At 42.6% G+C, this 21,419-nt stretch overlaps 1 protein-coding gene across 2 annotated transcripts in view; it reads right to left on the bottom strand.

The window, feature by feature from the left end:
• tnfrsfa (tumor necrosis factor receptor superfamily, member a) overlaps nt 1-21,419 on the bottom strand; it is a 61,648-nt gene that overhangs the window by 12,683 nt on the left and 27,546 nt on the right. Inside the window, exons 1-6 of one of the 2 annotated variants that reach the window (XM_060935591.1) lie at nt 19,976-20,045; nt 7,442-7,589; nt 6,822-6,950; nt 4,032-4,143; nt 3,111-3,253; nt 2,912-2,998 (exon numbers count right to left, since the gene is read on the bottom strand). In XM_060935591.1, the coding sequence (XP_060791574.1) occupies nt 2,912-2,998; nt 3,111-3,253; nt 4,032-4,143; nt 6,822-6,950; nt 7,442-7,589; nt 19,976-20,002 (646 nt within the window). In that variant the 5' untranslated portion in view covers nt 20,003-20,045. Of the gene's footprint in view, nt 1-2,911; nt 2,999-3,110; nt 3,254-4,031; nt 4,144-6,821; nt 6,951-7,441; nt 7,590-19,975; nt 20,046-21,419 lie in introns of those variants that run through there. The other variant, XM_060935590.1, reaches the window with a different exon arrangement.

Raw genomic sequence — 21,419 nt, 5'->3', positions numbered from 1 at the left:
AAATCGGAATTGAGCATTAAGCCTTGCAGTGTGAACGTAGTGTAAATCTTAGCACTCATGGAACTCTGCCTGTCCAATCAGATTAGTGGACTAAAACAAACCGCTCTATCAGAGAACACTAAGGACATTCTAATGAGTTACTGAAAGTATATATATATATATATATATATATATATATATATATATATATATATATATATATTTATTTTTTAATTAATAATTTCCTTTCACTCTAATTTGTCTAATACGACTGTGCTTTCGATGTGACCTTGTTAGTCAAAATCATATCATAGTTGGAAACAAAGCAAAAATAAGTTAATCATGGGAGAACTTCATGATCTTCAGGAAATCTTCAGCTGATGCAACCCTGTACTGAGGATGTGAAGATGACTTGTGGAATACACTACCGTTCAAAAGTTTGGAGTCATTTTGAAATTTCCTTATTTTTGAAAGAAAAGCACTGTTCTTTTCAATGAAGATCACTTTAAACTAATCAGAAATCCACTCTATACATTGCTAATGTGCTAAATGACTATTCTAGCTGCAAATGTCTGGTTTTTGGTGCAATATCTCCATAGGTGTATAGAGGCCCATTTCCAGCAACTCTCACTCCAGTGTTCTAATGGTACAATGTGTTTGCTCATTGCCTCAGAAGGCTAATGGATGATTAGAAAACCCTTGTACAATCATGTTAGCACAGTTGAAAACAGTTTAGCTCTTTAGAGAAGCTATAAAACTGACCTTCCTTTGAGCTGATTACCGTATTTTTCGGACTATAAGTCACACTTTTTTTCATGGTTCGGCTGGCCATGTGACTTATACTCCGGTGCGACGTATATGTGTTTTTTTTTTTTCACCGCGGAATAACTGGAGCTGATGCTGAGTCTGACGACAGCCACGCAGAAGAAGAGGAAACGGCGCTTCATCTGCCGCTGGAGGCAGAGTTGTTCAGAAGCGACACCGAGGATGAGGAATTCAATGGATTTGCTGATTTGGAGTGAAATCATCAGCTTGATAAACTTGATTGACCTGTGTTTTATTATTAATGATAGGCCTATAGTTATTTAAATAAGTTATGTAGTGATTTTAGGCAGTGCTTAATTTGTGAAGTGGGAGGTCCCAGAACGCAGGAGGTGGGTGGGTCCGGCGACTCAAAAAAAAAAAAAAAAAAAAGGCGGGGGATGGTTTACTATAACTTTACGCACATGCGCTTATTGTGTGTGTAAAATAATAATAATAATAATAATAATATCAGACATTATGATCTTGGAAAACGCTTTAGTGACAAACAGTTACAGACAGTAATATGTCGTGATATTATATTATAAAATATTAATTTTTATTAGTCTATATATTAAAATTATATATTACATTTACCTTCTAAAATAACAGACTGTACTCATATCACAACCGGTTTATTTCACCATTGGAGATCAGATCACACAAGACATGAGTTAAATGACTCATTTTAAGGATTTAAGTAGGGGATTTAAAAGCGGTTGTTGTTTTTTTCACTAGACGGTTGTTTTTACTACCGTACCTGTCTTTGGAGATGATATACCTATAGCCTACTTGACCTCTGATTTGATGAAATAAAATTCGACAAAAATGAAGAATGACACTCCTCGATGATGACTACAGCTTTAATAACCCAGATGAAAGAGCCATGGGGCGATAATAAGCCCTACCGGTAAAAATATTCTAAAAGCAAACTGATTAATGCATCAGTAATAGGCTACTAATATTAGTTATAATAATAATAATATAGGCTATTAGTAATAACGATAGTGATAGTATTAAAGATAGTAGTAGATATTTAAAATAATCAGACTAGGCTACTTACAGGGCAAAGGGCGCGTTATCACTGCTCAGCTGTTCGTTTATTGAATAAACAATGCAGTCGCGCAGTAACCACGCGCCGCTTATCAGATAGAATCACAGATTCTATGGACAGAATAACCCTTCAAAAAAGTGTGACTTATAGTCCGGTGCGACGTATATATGTTTTTTTCGTCTTCATAATGCATTTTTTGGCTGATGCGACTTAAACTCCGGAGCGACGTATAGTCCGGAAAATACGGTAAGTTTCTGGAGCATTACATTTGTGGGGTCGATTAAATGCTCAAAATGGCCAGAAAAATGTCTTGACTATATTTTCTATTCATTTTACAACTTATGGTGGTAAATTAAAAAAAAAGTGTGACTTTTCATGGAAAACACAGAATTGTCTGGGTGACCCCAAACTTTTGAACGGTAGTGTATTTCGAATGTTTCATGGAGTTGAATGTATTCAGGTAACAGGGTTGAGTGAATTTTATAGGATGCTGAAGACAGACTCTTAGAAAAAGTGCTCCGGTACCTGACCCCTGATTGCTCCCCGGGCGCTCTGGTGTGACTGCCCACTGCTCTGAGTGTGCGTGCGCGCGCATGTGTTCACTGCTTCAGAAGGGTTAAATGCAGAGGATGAATTTCACTGTGCTTGAAGTGTGCATGTGACGAATAAAGGTTTCTTCTTAAAAGATTTTTCAAGTACGAGATGTTAAGTTTTCACGTCAATGCTTTAAAAACGTTATTTTTGTATTTTAATAATAGGTGTATGTAATTATAATGCATTTTGTTCATCTTCGTCTAAAATGTGCACAAAGGTTATTGTGACGATCATGTCGCATGTTTAATTTTTTTTTTTTTTGCTGTTGTTGTTTTCCTTGACTTACAAATGGCACCCCAATCATGGAATCACCCATTACACTTTACATCAGTTGTGTTTAAACTGTCTGCAAATGCGTTCTCTTCTAGCAACAAATACAAAAATGTAGACTCAATATAGTTCTAGAATTAATAGTAATGAAATATTCACATAATGAGAATAATTAATAAGGTTATACAATAGTAAGTTAATTCATTTCAAAACCTTGTTTTCTACAGGATCGTCTCCTCAGCCAAACCACCACAGCGACAATGAGAACAACGAGGAGTAAAACCACAGAAACCACGATTGCTGTCAGAAAGGAGAGAAAACAAAATAAAAGTTCACATTCAAACAGGCATGTTTTAATCCAAATTTATTTCTAAATTCTTATAAACAAAGGTGTGTGGTCGTATGATTGTACCTATGGTGTTAGAATTTTCATTTCTGGGTGCAGGGGAGATTGTGGGTGCAACGGTGGAGTCATTAGGTGATAAAGGGCGTTTTTTACACTTGGCGTTGGAGGTTGGCGTGCATGGCCGCTCCTCAATTTCATCTGCTTTGCACCTGAGACAAAAATTAGACAAGATCATCATTAATGCCGATATACGAGTTTTGAATTTCTGATATAGTACTGACATTCAAGCCAAGAGAATTGCCAGATCTGATACAGATCCGGTACGGGCTCCACACTTGAAATACGGAGAAAGGGAGCTTCTTTTTGATGCAAACTGAATTAAAGGCTTCAGAGGACTACAAGCATTCATGTGACACCCAAACAGAATCAATCAGGTTTTAGATTCAAAGGCAACAAGGAGCGTCTTAGGAGAGTCGAGCAGCATGAACGTTTTAAAAGGATATTCATATTTCAATCTGATACTTGGATTGCTTAAACAGTGAAAATGCTTGTCCAAGTTTAACCACTGAACTGCGTAACAATAAATATGTGCTTGGCAGGCTGGGAAAAGTTGCCGGATGTCACTGAGACGGAATGCTTGGGTCAAAACAAAAACAAAGGGTGGGGGGCAAAAAGGTTTTATCCAAAAACATGTTTTCTTGCCAAGAGCAAACTTTGACAACGTTAAAAGCACAAATATATTTCCCCAAAACAATGCAGAAACAGCAGGATTTGATCAAGATTTTGGAATGTTCCATGCCCTTGTGAAAATGACATAAGGCTAATGAAATGAGTCTGTAAGTGGATCCTGGCTGTCAAACTATCCACAATGCTTACACACCATCAAAACGGTGTTTACAAGCTCTGTCCATATCATAGTGGACAAATTTTAAAAGGTGTTAAATGTCCCAACACCAATATGGAAAATTTAGTTTGCATGGTCGTTACCTAGTGCACTTTTTGCACACTTCACAGGGTTCATCTGGCAGACAGAACGTGCCAGGCTTGCACTCGCACTTGGTGTCCCTTGTGCTCGTGCACACCTGTGTTGTTATCTGACCTGTGGGGGGAGAGACAGACAGACAAAGAGAAAGGGAAGGGGGAATCAAGCCACAGAATATCCAGGCTAGAACAAACAAACAAACCGACAGGTTCAGCAACAGGCGTTTGTACTGCATTGAAGCTGACGAAACACGAATATTTTAGCACAATATTTTGATGTATGTGATGGAGTGAGCGGTTTTAGTATCAGTATGGATGGGATTACAGGAAATCACGCACTGACTGGTCGAGAAATTCAGACTATTTGAGCGACTCGGCAAAATGGCGGCCAATCGCTTGGTCAGCGTAAGTGAGGAAGAATTACAAATTATGAAAGAAAACGCGGTTCCTAAAAGCACTAAAGAGGCTACGAAGTTTGGTCTAAAACTATTCAACAGCAAGGTGGAATTGTGATTTATTTTATGTGAGTCGGCATAGATAAGTGACAAGTCGGCATGCGTTACATTTGCATTCCACTTTTAAAGCTTGTAATAAATGATTTATTTGTATTTTTTAAATATCACCTGTGGATTTAGACTAAAACAATTATCCAGCTCAGTGAATAATAGCCTTGACTCTAGGGGTGTTCACACAGCACATATTTGCATCGATGCTGCACCGATGTATTTTGTTGCGATATCTCTTACACTGGTGTAAATTTTGTGGAGCGTTCACACGTCACAACCCTGCTTACTAGAGAGAAGCGTGTTAGCACCGGTGCAGCCCCACTTGTGGTCACACGGCAGTTTTTGCGACCGTGCTATATGATAGTAATAATGCGGAAATGAAATATGCGCATTCGTGAAAATGTACTTCCTTTTCCCGGTTGTCATGGCATCACCAAGTGCCGGGAAAACAATGTGGATGAAGACACCAGGGTTGCCAGATACTGCTGACGTTTTCCAGCCCAAAATATGTTCAAATCCACCAAAATGCACTTAAAACCGCCCAATCTGGCAACACTGGAAGACATGCAGTTCTGTTGTTGTTGATATTCACCATTTTGGAAGCACAAAATACCAGGATGCAAATTATGCAATGCCCGTATATAATCAACTCTCCTCACGCGTAGCGAGTCTACCCCTGTAGCGTTCAGATGTCCCATTTTATATCGGTGCTGCCCCGCAAACTCGCATTTACTCCGGAGTAAATTTCTTAAACCACCTCCGAGGCAGGGTTAGATTTGCACCGGTTTAAGCAGCTTTCAGGGGCTACACCGGTATAACTTTGTATCGTGTGAACGCTCTACCGGGGCAGCCCCGGTGCTACACCGGAGTAAAAGTTGCCGTGTGAACACCCCTTCTGTCTCAGTTATCATTCACCGATGTCTGTACATCAGTATATCTTTTGTTTGTAAAGTTTCTCTGTAGCTTGTAAATTTGTAACCCTTATGGTGATGATACACGGGGCAACTTTTTGGGCAATGTTGCCGAGCAATGTTGCTGGGCAATTGCATTTTGACTCTTTTCTATTGAGATTGGGCAACATTGCTTCTTTCTGAATGGTTTTGATAATCTCTGGCAACTTTTTGAGATAAGCCAATCAGAACGCGAGTATCGAGTCATGTGACCTCCGGTGAGGTTCGGATCAGAAATTTCAAACAAATATGGCGGCCGCTCAGTGTCAGTGGAGTGAAGAGATGGAGAGACTCCTCATCTGTTTTTACGCCGGTAAGTTATTTTAATATTCTATATGGAGGAATTTACCTCACCAAAGCTCTAAAAAACAACAGACAGCTCGATTAAATGGTCACAGCAAAAATTAAGACATCAATTTTTTTTAGCTAACTGTAAACTGCCGTTGCTAACTGTTGTTGCCCTGAAAAGTTGCCCTGTGTCTCACCTAGTTGCCCGTTGCCAGCAACTTTGCTCGGCAACATTGCCCAAAAAGTTGCCCCGTGTATCATCACCATTACGTCTGTACATCATGTATCTTATGTATATATCTGAGGACTGTTTCGTTTAGACAGTGCACTGAATTTCGCCGTGTATCTTGAATATTCAACTTGCCTTGGGCAAATAATTGTTAAATGTAGCATCATAGAAATCACAGAACATGTGTGCTGCAGTCTAGAGATTCTCATATTCAGTGATGAAATTTTGATTTTCCTCAAGTCCTGGCCCACACACCCTACATGAGTCAGCAACAGTTCCATCCATCCATCTCTCTCTCTCACACACACAGCAACACGCCAAACACCACACTGACTCACGCGCATAAAGATCACAAAAAGAGCATGGGTGATGGGCGATGGCCACACCCAGACTGTGAAACAGTAGCTGATAAGCTTCTCATGGCTGAGGAAACTTTAAACCTGGCTCTATTCACTGGTGTCCATTAAGAGTCCTATGGGAAACTGTGCGACTGGTTCATATAGCGAAGTTTAGGCCTGTGGAGTCGGCCGGCAGGATTCTGGATGGCTATTTCTGCAAATCTGTTGCAACGTATAGCCTGAGGGAACGTGAATTAATAATCCTCTTAAGCAAACAAACCCAGGGTCAAATATAGCTGCTCTAAATTCTAGTCCTATTATTACATCAGAACTGTGCAGTTTACTGCTAATCTCTCAATCTTGATTTTCAGTGCTGGATCACTGCTTTTTACAAAACAGGAAACTAACAATAACAACCTTTATACTTTGAATAAAACGTGTTCACAGGGAACGTTCTGGAAGACAGAGAAAAGAAGTAAAATTACCTGCAGGGCACTGACTGCACTGAAGGCACTGGTCCATGCCGGTCGGGTGCTCGGCGTAGGTGCCCTCCTTGCACGGTTCACATATTCCCTTCTCCTGATCTGTAGTGCACTTCTCCTTCACATAAGTGCCTGTGAAAGAAATACAAACACCCCACACACATCTCAGTCCTTGTCTTTACTAAACGAGCCAAGTTTTGCGATTAAAACTCTGCTCATGAAGAAACTGTGCCGATGGAAGCTGAATGTAATCAATCAAACACAGCACAACATATTTATAAAGCGGTTGAGTTATTGTACATGACGAGGTTAATAATCTCACGGACAACCTTAGCTCTAACAAACAAAGCACATTAAAAGTTTCCATTCCTAAGCCATATGGAAATGATGGATGGATGCTGTTATGGGTGGTTGCCAAGTGCTTTAGTCGGAAGCATTTTGCTTTGATTGGTGAAAATGTCTTTTGAATGGATTTCTCTCACACACACACACAAAACACCTTGGACCATACCATTTCAAACCCGCTCTGACAGGGTTTCAGCTTTATGCTATTTCCACACCATGGCCTATTTGTACTAACATTTTTATCCTGAGCATCATGTTCCAAGCTCGTTCCTACTCACCAGCCTCGCAGTTTCTGCAGCAGAAACCCTTGTGTGGATACTCTTGGTTCTCCAAACACACTTGCTGCTTGGCCGTCTGGTTCAAGTGGAAGCCGAGCTCAGCTGCTCCTGTGCGCGCCACAGTCAGAGCCAGCACCAGAAGAAAAACCTAGGGAGACAAATCCATTCAGGTCAGTTCGTGTGCCTTTCTTACTTCAACTCGAAGTAGCAGAGAAAGCACAACATGCAAATGTGGAACGAGAGACAGATGCAGGGCTTCAAAATTCTTACGGCAGCCTTTGTGCAAACGATCGCTCTCTTTAATTCAAACCAGGGATCTCATTTATCAACCGTGCATACACATAGTTTTGTGCACATGTACAATTCTACGCATAGAAAGTGATCTATTAAATTCCTCTTGTGTGTCAGGATGTGACCATGCATGCGCACAAATCCCTAGTGGTAGAAAAGTAATTGCAGGTAAATGGATTAAGAGGTGACGGATGAAATCTCATCTCATTATCTCTAGCCGCTTTATCCTGTTCTACAGGGTCGCAGGCAAGCTGGAGCCTATCCTAGCTGACTGCGGGCAAAAGGCGGGGTACACCCTGGACAAGTCGCCAGGTCTTCGCAGGGCTGACACATAGACACAGACAACCATTCACACTCACATTCACACCTACGGTCAATTTAGAGTCACCAGTTAACCTAACCTGCATGTCTTTGGACTGTGGGGGAAACCGGAGCACCCGGAGGAAACCCACGCGGACACGGGGAGAACATGCAAACTCCGCACAGAAAGGCCCTCGCCGGCCACGGGGCTCGAACCCGGACCTTCTTGCTGTGAGGCGACAGCGCTAACCACTACACCACCGTGCCGCCCATGGATGAAATGTAAAGCAAAATCATATAAAAGGCAGATCTAAAGATCGCTAAGGAATCTCTTTGCTGTAGGAATGTGACTGATAGACAACTACAATATTCTGTTTGAACAGATATGAACATGAGGTGCGCGCACACGCACACACACCATTTATTTATGACACGCATTTTCAGTGTTTTTTTTAGCCCGTTTAGTGCTCTAAATATCCATTTCTGAATTGATTTAAACCCAAACTGGGTGTGGCCTAACCACAAGTCTACCCCCCCCTTTTTTAATTACACATTATCACAACGCCCCCCCCAAATCATTGGGAGGAAAAAAAAAAAAAAAAAACCAGAGGTATAAATGGTAGCATTGACACTGTAAGCACTCTGCCTCTGACAGTTCCTCAAACTCAGCTGCATCATTTGATTTCATAAATCAACTAGGGATGAAATCCTGCTTGAACATTTATTGTTTTTGCCTACACAGGTCAGCAATATTTTCTAAAATTTAGTTGGTTATATTTCTCAAAATATGGGCAGCACAGTGGTGTAATGATTAGCACTGTCGCCTCACAGCAAGATGGTTCTGGGTTTGAGCTCCGTGGCTGATGGGGGCCTTTCTATGTGGAGTTCGCATGTTCTACCCGTGTCTGCATGGGTTTCCTTCACAGTCCAAAGCCATGCAGTTAGGTTAACTGGCTACTCTAAATTGCCTGCAAGTGTGAATGGTTGTTTCCCAAGCCTGGAAATGGGAGGGTTGCAGCAGGAAGGGCATCTGGTGTAAAATTATGCTTCAATCCGTGACTTGCAAGTGATGTCAAAGCAAAATAGAAACCCGGACGTCGGCCATGTTGGTGGAGATACAAATGCGGGAGATATGTATCTTTTTGTGTTGTATATGGCTGTGGTCACAACAGTACTCGTCACCGTGGCACGTTCTGATTTTTTTAGAATTCCAACCATGACTCGGAAAGAGGTCGAGGAAACTCGGAGGCTTAGTACGGAGAGGAGACGAGCACGGCTGAACAACGTCGGCAGGGCTGATCTAACCGAGGCTAAAACCAAAACAGCTCGTGTTTGCAGTAATCATTCAATCTCCGGTGAGATTCAAAAGCTTTCTCGAGAATATCATGGAAGAGTTTTATTTCGTGTTGCTAGAATTTTGCTATAAAATGAGCGTTCTCTTGTGGTTCACTCGGTCGTTGTTATTTTAACACGCGTATTAGCATTTTGCTTCTCGGAATGCCAGCAAAATTGTACGATAGAAATAATCCAGACTGGGCACCCACTCAGAAAATGGGCCGTGTTTGGTCTAAGATCAGACTTGATTCTTCATCTCCCAAACCAGATAGAACACGATATCTGGGAACTCGATGGTCAGTAGAAGCGTGTTATCTTCAGAAAAGCCTGACTTTTTTAAATATGGTTCAAAACTACACGCATCCATCTTCTCTTTGTATCGAATCTTCGCTCGACCGTTCAAATCATGGTAATGCTGAGAAAATTCAGCGGTGTTTACAGACACGCTTTCAGCAGCTGCCATCGGAGTTGCTTAGTATATCCACCATCATGGCGGACGCTCATGACGTAGCACGTTTTGATCACGTGGTTGCGAGTCCTCTATTAATATGACATGTGGATCAATAGGGTCCATATAGACCCTGACCTGGCAACAGTGCTGAACAAGGGAGGAGCAGAAGATGAGTTCTCAAAATACCAACAAACTAGTTGCATAATTTTAACTACCATGAACCTAACCAGGCAGTTACCAAGGATGAATGAATGCTGGAAATGCCTTGTGCAGCACTGCACATTCATTCTCTTTCTTTATCCTGTCAGTTATATATCTGACCACTTGCATGCACCTACAAGAAAGAAAGAGGGGGGGGGACCCCACTCCTGTGCGCGTTTGTGAAGGTTCTCAGTCATCCAGGTCATCGTAAAAGCATAGGTGCTAAAGAAGGCAACTGGACTTGTTTCTTCGGATGAGCGGTGAAACGTCTTCAAGCAAGTCCAGTTGCCTTCTTTAGCGCCTACGGTTCCTATTTGTGCGACTTTTGTTTGTTGGATCCCAGTCCTCTTGTCCCAATCCCATACCCTGTAAACCTTCCTGATTCCCATGGATAGTGTGCCTCCTGTCTATATCTGTGTAGAACACATACACTACGTTCACACTGCAAGGCTTAATGCTCAATTCCGATTTTTTTGTGAGGTCGTTCACATTAACAAATATATGCGACTTGTATGTGATCCTCAGTATGAACGAAAAGCAACTTAAAATTGTTCCGCATGTGCATTGCAGGATACGACGACGTCACACGCAGTGAGCATGGCCAGTGTTTACGGAAGTAACCTAAAGTTTCCTGTGTATGACAGTAGCCAGCATGGAGTACCTGGCGATGATGCAGTTGTTGTTGCGACGGAGCCAGAACATGCACAATAGCCTGATGTTAAGGAGGAGGTTGAGAAGGAAGAGGGCAAGGGTTTTGGCTCAGGCGTTCTGCGGGGTAGTGACTGCAACCTCCGTTCAAAGGAACATCAAAGCCATGTTGTTGTAACTTTTTTTGAGAGACCCGCCGCCTACTTCAGCGCAGAATAGTGACGTTTGTAGCTTGTTGATGACGTGCAAGTCGGATGAATGCGACCTGGCGGTTCAGACTGAAGTAGCATATGAAAAGATCGGATAGGAATCGGAATTAGGACCACATATCCAAACGGCCTGGGTCGGATTTGAAAAAAAATCGGATCTGTGTCGTTCATATTCTCAATAAAAGATCGGATACAGGTCACATATGGGCGAAAAAAATCGGATTTGAGTCACTTCAGCCTGCAGTGTGAACGTAGTGATAACCTCCTCATTCCAAATAATATATTCACCTTCAGTTACATCCTCGGAACTGCGTGAGGTTTTGCAGAAACAGGGTAGGGTTTATCAACATTATGTACTCTGCACATGCGTGTGTGATAAGTGGCAGTTTTCTTGTGTGCTGCTTTGTGCACCGAATTAGAACTTGTTCGACACATGCTTTGAGAAATGAAACCCCAGAAGATTAAAAGAAAGAGAGAGAGAGATGCAAATCCATGTAGGGAAGCTAATGAGCAGGGGCTTTGCTGTACCCAGATGAAATATAATCTAAAGGCACACGTGCTGTTACTATGGTTACACACACACACACAGACATATGGTACAGAGGCCTGGAAACTGTAACAGACACATTGCTGAGGTTTTTATGTGGGTTCACGGGCTCTTTATACTGTGAATAAGGTACAGTCCCGATAACGGTATAGCATGTCCGCTCACTGGACACTTTAATAGGAACACCTGTGCCTGTTCTCATTTGTGAAAAGTGATCCAGATCAGCAAATCAGTTGGCATTTGTTCAACACATAAAACGATGCCGATACCAGCCAAGCGCTTCAGCAGACTAATGTGTACGTTTAACATCATAATGGGGGAGGAAGTGCGATCTCAGTGGCTTTGTCTGTGGCACGGTTCGAGTGTTGAAACTGCTGAAGTCTTCGGATTTTCACACACGCACACAGGTCCGTCTATCAAGCGGACACTCTAGAGGGGTGCAAAAAAAAAAAAACCTCCAGTGAGCAGCAGTTCTGTGGCTGGGAATTCCTTGTTGATGAGAGAGCGTGATCAGAGGAGAATGGGCAGACTGGTCCAAACTCAGAGTGGCTCAATAACTCAAATCACTCTTTCAGAGATGCCTACCCCAAATTTTGAATTTCAGTATTCTTGAAAACATCTCATCTCATTCTCTCTAGCCGCTTTATCTTTCTACAGGGTCGCAGGCAAGCTGCAGCCTATCTCAGCTGACTATGGGCGAAAGGCGGGGTACACCCTGGACAAGTCGCCAGGTCATCACAGGGCTGACACATAGACACAGACAACCATTCACACTCTCATTCACACCTACAGTCAATTTAGAGTCACCAGTTAACCTAACCTGCAGGTCTTTGGACTGTGGGGGAAACCGGAGCACCCGGAGGAAACCCACACGGACACGGGGAGAACATGCAAACTCCACACAGGAAGGCCCTCGCCGGCCACGGAGCTCGAACCCAGGACCTTCTTGCTGTGAGGCGACAGTGCTAACCACTACACCACCGTGCCGCCCTCTTGAAAACATTTTTCAGTATTTTGGAATGACTTTCAGTAACATTAATTTATGCGCATTTCCATTATAAAGAGGTATATACACCAATATGTTTAACATTTAAATTATTAAAAAGTACTGTTTTGTGTGAATTGAATAAACAAAACACGAGCAGCCATCTCAACTGAATTTCCACTCAACAAATTTCTAGAGCATACAATATATCACATTTTTATAAATACAATAGTGTTCCCTGTTCGCAGACATTACGGTTGACTACCAATCATTGGTATTGAATGTAACTCCTCAAAAGTATTATATTATATTGCCTGGCAAAATGTTCTACCTGTTAACGGATTCTAATAAAATAAAAAAAAAAAAAAAAAAATTCTTATTTCATGCCAAAGAGAGTCCGACATTGTTATCTTAATGTCCCAATATATAAATACTTCAGCATAATGCTTCAGAAGAGACATTGAATAAAATGACATTTATAATTGTATTTAAAACAGTGGAATGATCAATTTTTTGCCACAATCCCAACAGCACTAATCATAAAATTCTGTTTTTGATCATACTACATGTACATTTGTACTTGCAACACTGAAAAGACTTGGAATTAAAAAAGTACAGCCAGTGTTTGATATTTCAGTGAATACAAATCAGACATGTAAAAAGAAACTGAATAAGTTTAACTCACATTTCATGGCACTAATTGGCAAGTTCAACTCCAAGCATAGGTCAACCATCACCGCTTCAGCACGGGTCACGTTCCGTGTCTTTTCATCCACAGATTTCGTAAAAAACTGCTGGATACCCCCAGATTTACTTTCCGCCTGACTCGCCATTTCAGCATACTCCATATGTTTTTTTTTTTTTTTTGGAGTTGACATGCCTCGTGCAGTCATCGCGACCACCATGAGTGATGTTAATGTCAGTTCTACACAGTTTGCAGTGCGCGTATCCATTGCCCTTTTGACTGGGTGTAATGCACGGCCATTCTACCGTATCGAAAATAGCGCGAGCAAATGTGCGGAATCTGCGCATGTCACACACAGCATGTGTCGTTTTCGTAAAAATAAATAGCCGTGAATCGTGCATGGATTGAAAAAGTCGCTTGGACATTTAAAAACAACTCACTGGAATTTAAGACTTTATAATAATTCCGTACAGAATAACACTGTTTGCCGTAGCATCGTATTTACGTAACTTTTCCGTACAAAATACGGCCAATCCGTACTAGTAGGCATCTCTGCTCTTTACAACTGTGGTGAACAGAAGAGCGTCTCTCCTGTCAGCCATCGCTGACTGCACACACTCAGCTTTGTACGGTTATCACGTGTGTACGGATCATACGTTGTACGTCAAATTTTCCACGGATCCGTCACGTTAAGTATATTTCTGGTCTCAAAATAAACACTTTCCTCAGACATGAAGACGACTCACAATTTGTTGACACTGATATAATTAACAGGAACGCGGAAAGATAAATGATCGGCACCCACTTTCAGCCCGTCCCTAGAGTCAACTGCAGTAAAAGAACATTTAATTCACGGTGAAAGAAGAGCATGCGGACTGTGTGTGAGTGGTGGAATGGAAAATGGAGTGCGCAGGCGAGAATGTGTCAAGCTTTGTGAGGGAAAAAAAAAAAACAAAAGGGAGAGAATAGTGCATTCATATCTTAATAGGTGAGTGTTTGATGTCTAGGAAAAAAAAAAATAGCTGGTTCATGAACCATGTGTGTGTGTGCGTGCATGTGTGTGTCCGCTCTATTGCGAGCGCTTTTTGCCCACTTTCCCTCAGGCGCTTCTCTTTATTCCCCGTCTTTTCAGCTCGGACACAAAGAGACGGCCTCTTTCAACAAAGTGCCGCTTCGAATGACCCACATTTCTTCCTTCTTCTGCTTTCCCCCCCTTCTTTTGATTCTTCTTTTGACGGTCACTGAACACCTCAGAGGAAACACTACACCGCCGATGGCCTACATTTCCCATTATCCTCTGGCACAAAGACAGGGGCAGCGTGATACGCTAAGAAACACCCAGAGTATTGGGGAAAAAAAAAAAAAAAAGGCAGACTGTTGGAAATGATTAAATGCCCTTAAATGAAAATAGCGAAACTTAATTTACTGGTAGGGTGTTGTAATCAAGTAAACAGATGCTGCCACCTTGTAAAGGAAATGTAGTGGTTAGTGTTTGAAAGGTTGGTTGAAAAAAGAATGTATTTTTTAAAAAACAAAACCAGATGTATAACAAGATCAACTATGAGCTACTGCTCACTTACATATCTCCCCCCCCCCACCGCTCTCGCTGAGATCAGAATGCAAGCAATTGAAGGAATAGGACACTTCTTATGAATGTTGACTTCAACAAATAATTAACCAAATAGCATCCTGGTAAACTGTCATTTTGAAATAACATTTTGCTTCTTGAAACAGCGTCAAAATCCACCCTGTATACGTTTCGTAAATACATTTGGTGGGTAAACAGGAAGTCGATATGTGACAGACCTGAAACGGTATACATGGTATAGAACCCCAAGCTAAAGCTCGGTACCAAATATCAAGCAGTTATGATTTGTAGCTGCTGAGAAAAGTGATATGAAAAATTTGTAAATCCAACCTACATGTTTCATAAATACATTCGGCCGGTAAACAGGAAGTTGATGTGCGACAGACCTGAAAACGGTATAGACCCTTTTCAGTCACGTGACCTTCGTAAACGCGACCACCATTTTGGACATGTAGTGGACTTCGGCTCAAATGCGAGGAAGGCGACAAATGGAGAACATACAAGAAAAAGGAGCGAGATGCAGAAAACACCTTCGCTATCCAGCGACGTAGGGCATTTACAGGGCGAGCAGAGGGAGAGGTATTTTCAAAAATTGAGGTTAGCAGGCTTAGAGAGCGACGTTTACCTGCTTCCGCCTGGATTGTTTACAGACGTACGGAAGTACACCAAGCCCTCGTCTTTACCTGACTTCGGCCCACATGATCTTTATACCCATGTCGTTAAAAACCCATCGCCATACACAGGTATTGATCTGAAAACTCTTGTTTTGAACACTTATTTGTAGGCGGTGCTTAATTTGTAAAGTGGGAGGTCCCGGAGCGCAGAGGATGAGCGGCTCCGGTGCGGAAAAAAAAGAGGGGGGGGAGGGGGGCGCGGCGCTGCGCTTCTGGGCATGTTTTGTAACACTGCAAATTAAGTTCATCTGCAAATATTTTGTGGATGTCGTTTCATGAGAGAAATCACCAACAAGACAGATATCAAAATCAGACATTAACACTAAATAAATTTGCATTTTTTTAATTTAATTATTTGTTTTTGGTTTTTTTTTTTGGTTACATAGTCAAAAGAGGTGGCGGATCACCGGATCCAGTGTAAATAGCTGCCGGAGCCAACGCCCGAGGTTCCGGAGCGCGCTCCGGCTTGCTCCCCCTCAAATTAAGCGCCGTTTGTAGGACACTGCCTCTGATCTGTCCTACAGTCTACCAACAGCAAAGGAACACAACGCTAGCTAATGTCGTTAGCTAATATTACTACAGAAGAACAAAGAGGTTACAATGGGTTATTTTAGCCTATTTTGGTTACACACTCGCCGCCACAGAATGTTAACAGCAATGTAATGCCTTTTCTGGCTAATTTTATTCGTCTGACCTCCAACAAAGTGGTCACTACACAAGCGCTGGTATGCCGAGGGCTGCCAATCTGTTAATGGCCGCTATCCATCTTCTCCGTCGGGATCCGATAAAATGATAACCCTTGCCTTGTTTGTTGATGGTTACTACATCCAGGTGCACAACAATATAGTGGCATGATGGAAGTCTTGCTGAAAATAAACACTTTTTTTGCTGCCGTTCCTCAATGTTGGCTGTGGTAAACTACTGGTAGTTCATGTCCAAAATGGCGGCCGCGTTTGTCGTGACGTCACGTGAAAAGGGTCCATACATGGTATAGAACTCCAAGCTGAAATTTGGTACCAAGTACTAAGTGGGTATGATTTGTGGCTGCTGAAAAAAAAAAGGTGTTTCAGAGGACGGAGACACAGACGGACAGAGGTAAACCAGTATACCCCCCTCCTTCAGAGCTGGGGTATTATAATAATAATAATAATAATAATGGGGCGGCATGGTGGTGTAGTGGTTAGCGCTGTCGCCTCACAGCAAGAAGGTCCGGGTTCGAGCCCCGTGGCCGGCAAGGGCCTTTCTGTGCGGAGTTTGCAGTTCTCCCCGTGGGTTTCCTCCGGGTGCTCCGGTTTCCCCCACAGTCCAAAGACATGCAGGTTAGGTTAACTGGTGACTCTAAATTGACCGTAGGTGTGAATGTGAGTGTGAATGGTTGTCTGTGTCTATGTGTCAGCCCTGTGATGACCTGGCGACTTGTCCAGGGTGTACCCCGCCTTTCGCCCGTAGTCAGCTGGGATAGGCTCCAGCTTGCCTGCGACCCTGTAGAACAGGATAAAGCGGCCAGAGATAATGAGATGAGATGATAATAATAATAATGTACTCTATACGTAGATAAGACACCTCTTACATAACTTTTTTTTTTTTTTTTACTCTGCACAAAGCCAAACGTGTTTTAGGTGAATTTTTAAAAATCTCATTCGTGGAAATGTAACCTTGAATCTTGATTTAATAATAAACTTGACTTCAGGCAACTTGTGCCTTAAACCTTCCTTCAACCCGTGACCAAGAAATCAACCAACCAACGTCAGCCATCTTTCAGGATGAACCCATTCTTAAAACCCACCAAGTCTATTAAAATATACTTTCCTTTAAAACCAGCTAAATCATCAGCATTTGAAGTGTGAAGTAAACATGCAGTAACATTACTTCAGAGTGTAATCACTACTGTGTACATGCACATCTGTTAGAACAATGATTACAGCTGTGTTTTAAAGTGACGTTTCTTTTCCAAGCAAGGACGGCTCGTTTGTTTGGCAAATATGTTTGTTGTTCCTTGCATCTTTTCCTTGGTTCCTTAAGGAGGAAGCTTTAGGGGATTGGGAGGGGTTTAGCTAAGAAGTGATGAAGGGAAGTGAAGAAAACAGAAACGTGTCGGCATCGTTAAATAAATGACAAGTGCTCGGTTTTTACCTACGGTTATTTAAATGGGAGCTGTACGGTACGTCAGTTAAACTTATGATTACAGCAAATCATATAAGTGAATGTAAATCACACTGCTGCTCATCTAATCAAGAGGGTGTTCATGGCCTGCTTTGGTTTGTGGGAGTGGAAAATAAACGTGAATAACCACCTGCATCTAAAGACAAGCTACATTTCATGCATGGTTAATGGCACAGATGTACTTTAGCTCGCTTGCATTAATTTAAAGAAAAAAAAAATCTGCTGTTTAATCATCTTCAGCACATTGGTGTAGTGGTTAGCACTGTCTCCTCACAGCAAGAAGGTTCTGGGTTTGAGCTCAGCGGCCGACGGTGGCCTTTCTGTGTGGAGTTTGCATGTTCTCCCTGTGTCTGCGTGGGTTTCCTCCGGGTGCTCCGGTTTCCCCCACAGTCCAAAGACATGCAGGTTAGGTTAACATGGGGTGGCTTTGGGCTGAGGTGCCCTTGAGCAAGGCACCTAACCTCAGCTACCCACTGCTCTGGGTACGCGTGTGCGCTAATTGCTCACATGCATGTTCACTGCTTCAGATGGGATAAATGCAGAGAAGAATTTCATGTGTACGTATGATGAATAAAGAAATAATTGTTCTTCTTCTGGCTGCTCCTGTTAGGGGTCACCACAGTAGATCATCCTTCCCAATTTTATGATCTGCATATTTGATTTGGCACAGGTTTTTACGCCGGATGCAATTCCTGACAACCCTCCCCAATCTATCCGGGCTTGGGACCCAAGTACGCACTGGCTTGTGCAACCCCAGTGGTTGGGTATTTTACCTAATCTGCATGTCTTTGGACTGTGGGGGAAACCGGAGCACCCGGAGGAAACCCACACAGACATGGGAGAACATGCAAACTCCACAGAGAAAGGCCCCTGTCGGTTGTGAGGTTCAAACCTGGAAGCTTCTTGCTGTGAGGTCAAGGACAGTGCTGCCTTTTAACATAGTTTAAAAATCTATAATCTAATACAAAACCAGTGGCATGGTGGTGTAGTAGTTAGCACCGTCACCTCACAGGAAGGTGGTTCTGGGTTCGAGCCCAGCGGCTGATGGGGGCTCTGCGTGGGTTTCCTCCGGTTTCCCCCACAGTCCAAAGACATGCAGGTTAGGCTAACTGGTGGCTCTAAATTGACTGTAGGTGTGAATGTGAGCGTGAATGGTTGTTTGTCTCTATGCGTCAGCCCTGCAACGATCTGACGATTTGTCCAGGGTGTACCCCACCTCTCGCCCATAGTCAGCTGGGATAGGCTCCATCTTGCCTGAGACCCTACACAGAATAAGCGGCTACAAATAATGGATGGATGGATACAAAACCCCAAGACACAAACCTACTCACACTACAGGACAGGAAATGGCAAAACACACACACACACAGGTCGAGAACTTTTTATTGGTTGACTCTTCGCTCTTCAGGAACCTCTGACCAACATCAATACTCCGAGTGTTAAGAAGCTTGCCGGAAAAGACAAAAACGGCGCTCCAGTGACACGTTCAGAACTCTGCCGGCTGTTGAATGTCTCTGTATTAATGGTTCGAGAAGAAAAGACGACATTGAGGTGGTCAAGGAGTGAATACCAGGGAGTGGAAAGGAAAAGAAAGATAATAGAAAATGCATGTGTAAGATATTAAAACATTAACTTTGCGTCTGTGTGTGTGTCTGCTCCAGAGGAACTCTCTGGAAAGCGGCCATGCCTTGTTGTTCTAAGGGAGTTTCCTGGCTTAAGCTGCACTGTCGAGACACACTCTACCCGCTCGCGTCAGAGTTTCCAACGAGACACACACACACTTTCTTGCTTATACACATTCCCTCTTTTTTTGTGTGCTCTTTTCCTCCATTTTTTTATTTTTTTTTTGGTCCATCACAGATATTGACAATTGCGGCATTAACAAAGTTCAAGGCGGCGGGGTGTGAAAATGTGAGAGGGGTCATGAGAGAGAAGGGAATGAGTGAAGGAGGAACAGAAAGAAGAATGAGAAGGAGGAAATAAAGGAATGCAGTGAGAAGAGAAGAAAAGAGAAGACAGAGCACAGATTCCTCCCTCTTCAGCAGCACACTGAGGCTATTCAGCTGAAAGGAACTGTAAAAGGCCTCCTAATGAGAGCGACACACACACACAGCTCAGAGCGTTTCTCCAGACGCTAAATGCTTCACATGCAATGGAGCAAATGTCTAGTATCCGAAGGAATTAGCCGCACCTGTTGTGCTCCCTCCTCCACTGCACATGCGCCCTTTACTGAGTCAAAGGTCGTTCCTGTTTGTGTCTCAATGACCTCGCTCACGGCAAAAACGCATCTTGGAAGAACTAAACCGTTGCGCTTTATTTGCCCCGCCTTAACTTTCGGAGAATACACCTGAATTCATTTAACTTGCATCGCTGCACAGTTCTACAAGCTGACATCAGGACAAAAGTGCACACTTTCCTCATTCCTCAATAAAAGTCAGGAGATAGTGAGGCGATTACCTCACTTCCTGTGCAGAGCCCGCACATTCCAGCCTGGATGAATCACTGGATTCCACATACAAGGATTGGCTGGCTGGCTCACCCAGTCTTACTGTACCAATCCTAACACCCAACACACACACAGCTAAGAGGAAAAAAAAAAAAAGAAAAAAAAAATCAGCTTTGCACATAAGCGACATTTCTACATGGTGTGCAAATCAGACAGAAACAACTAAAAATTATAAAAAAAAAAATATATACCCCGACTGGACACTTTTTTTTTTTAGGAACAGGATCGCAAAAAATCCCAAAATCAACCGTTTCTGAAATACCCAAGCCCATCCGGCACCAACACCCAACACCACCACGGTCAAAGTCTCAGAGATGACAATTTTCCCCTCATTCTGACATCTGAGGTGAAGCGCTTGAGGAGTGTTTGCATGATTTTATGCGCCGTGCCGCTGTCACGTGATTAGATAATTGCAATCAGCCAGGAACGGTACAAGTGCCTGCTGAGCGTACATCCTACTTGCAGTTCTAGCTGAGATACTTCGAGTCAACCCGACACTTGCTTAAGCAAATTCCATGACGTCAAAGATGCCGCGCAGGCATCAGCAAGAGAAATGTTCATAGAAGGTGGTTTAAAAAAAAAAAAAAAAAACCCACACAAGCCTAGTTCAAGCTTCAGCCAAGCTTTTTGCTTTCCACTGAATCTGTGATACCGATCTGCATGCAATTTAGAATCTACACGAGATCTACGTTACCGTTCAAAAGTTTGGGGTCACTTTGAAATGTCCTTATTTTTGAAAGAAAAGCACTGTTCTTTTCAATGAAGATCACTTTAAACTAATCAGAAATCCACTCTATACATTGCTAATGTGGTAAATGACTATTCTAGCTAAATTCTACTAAATGTCTGGTTTTTGGTGCAATATCTCCATAGGTGTATAGACCCTTTTCAGTCACGTGACCTTCGTAAACGCGACCGCCATTTTGGACATGTAGTGGACTTCGGCTCGAATCAGTTTGAATGCGAGGAAGGCGACAAACGAAAAACATAAAAGAAAAAAGGAGCGAGATGCAGAAAACACCTTCACTATCCAGCGACGTAGGGCATTTACAGGGCGAGCAGAGGGAGAGGTATTTGCAAAAATTGAGGTTAGCAGGCTTAGAGAACGACGTTTACCTGCTTCCACCAGGATTGTTCACTGACGTATGGAAGTACACGAAGCCCTCGTCTTTACCTGACTTCGGCCCACATGATCTGTATACCCGTGTCGTTAAAAACCCATCGCCATACACAGGTATTGATCTGAAAGCGTATAAGAGTTTGGATGCCTACAAATATTTTGTGTCAGGCTGGGTAACATGCCTACATCAGCGGGTCGTCCCTGGAGCCGGTGGTCGCCATCTTATTACAGCTAAGGTTTGTTCACATTTTCATTTACGTTCGGTCCTCAGGATA

The sequence above is a fragment of the Neoarius graeffei genome, chromosome 12 (assembly GCF_027579695.1).
Source record: "Neoarius graeffei isolate fNeoGra1 chromosome 12, fNeoGra1.pri, whole genome shotgun sequence".
Taxonomy (NCBI): domain Eukaryota; kingdom Metazoa; phylum Chordata; class Actinopteri; order Siluriformes; family Ariidae; genus Neoarius; species Neoarius graeffei.
Note: the sequence above shows the minus strand (reverse complement) of the source record. Positions and strands in the feature narration are given on the sequence as shown.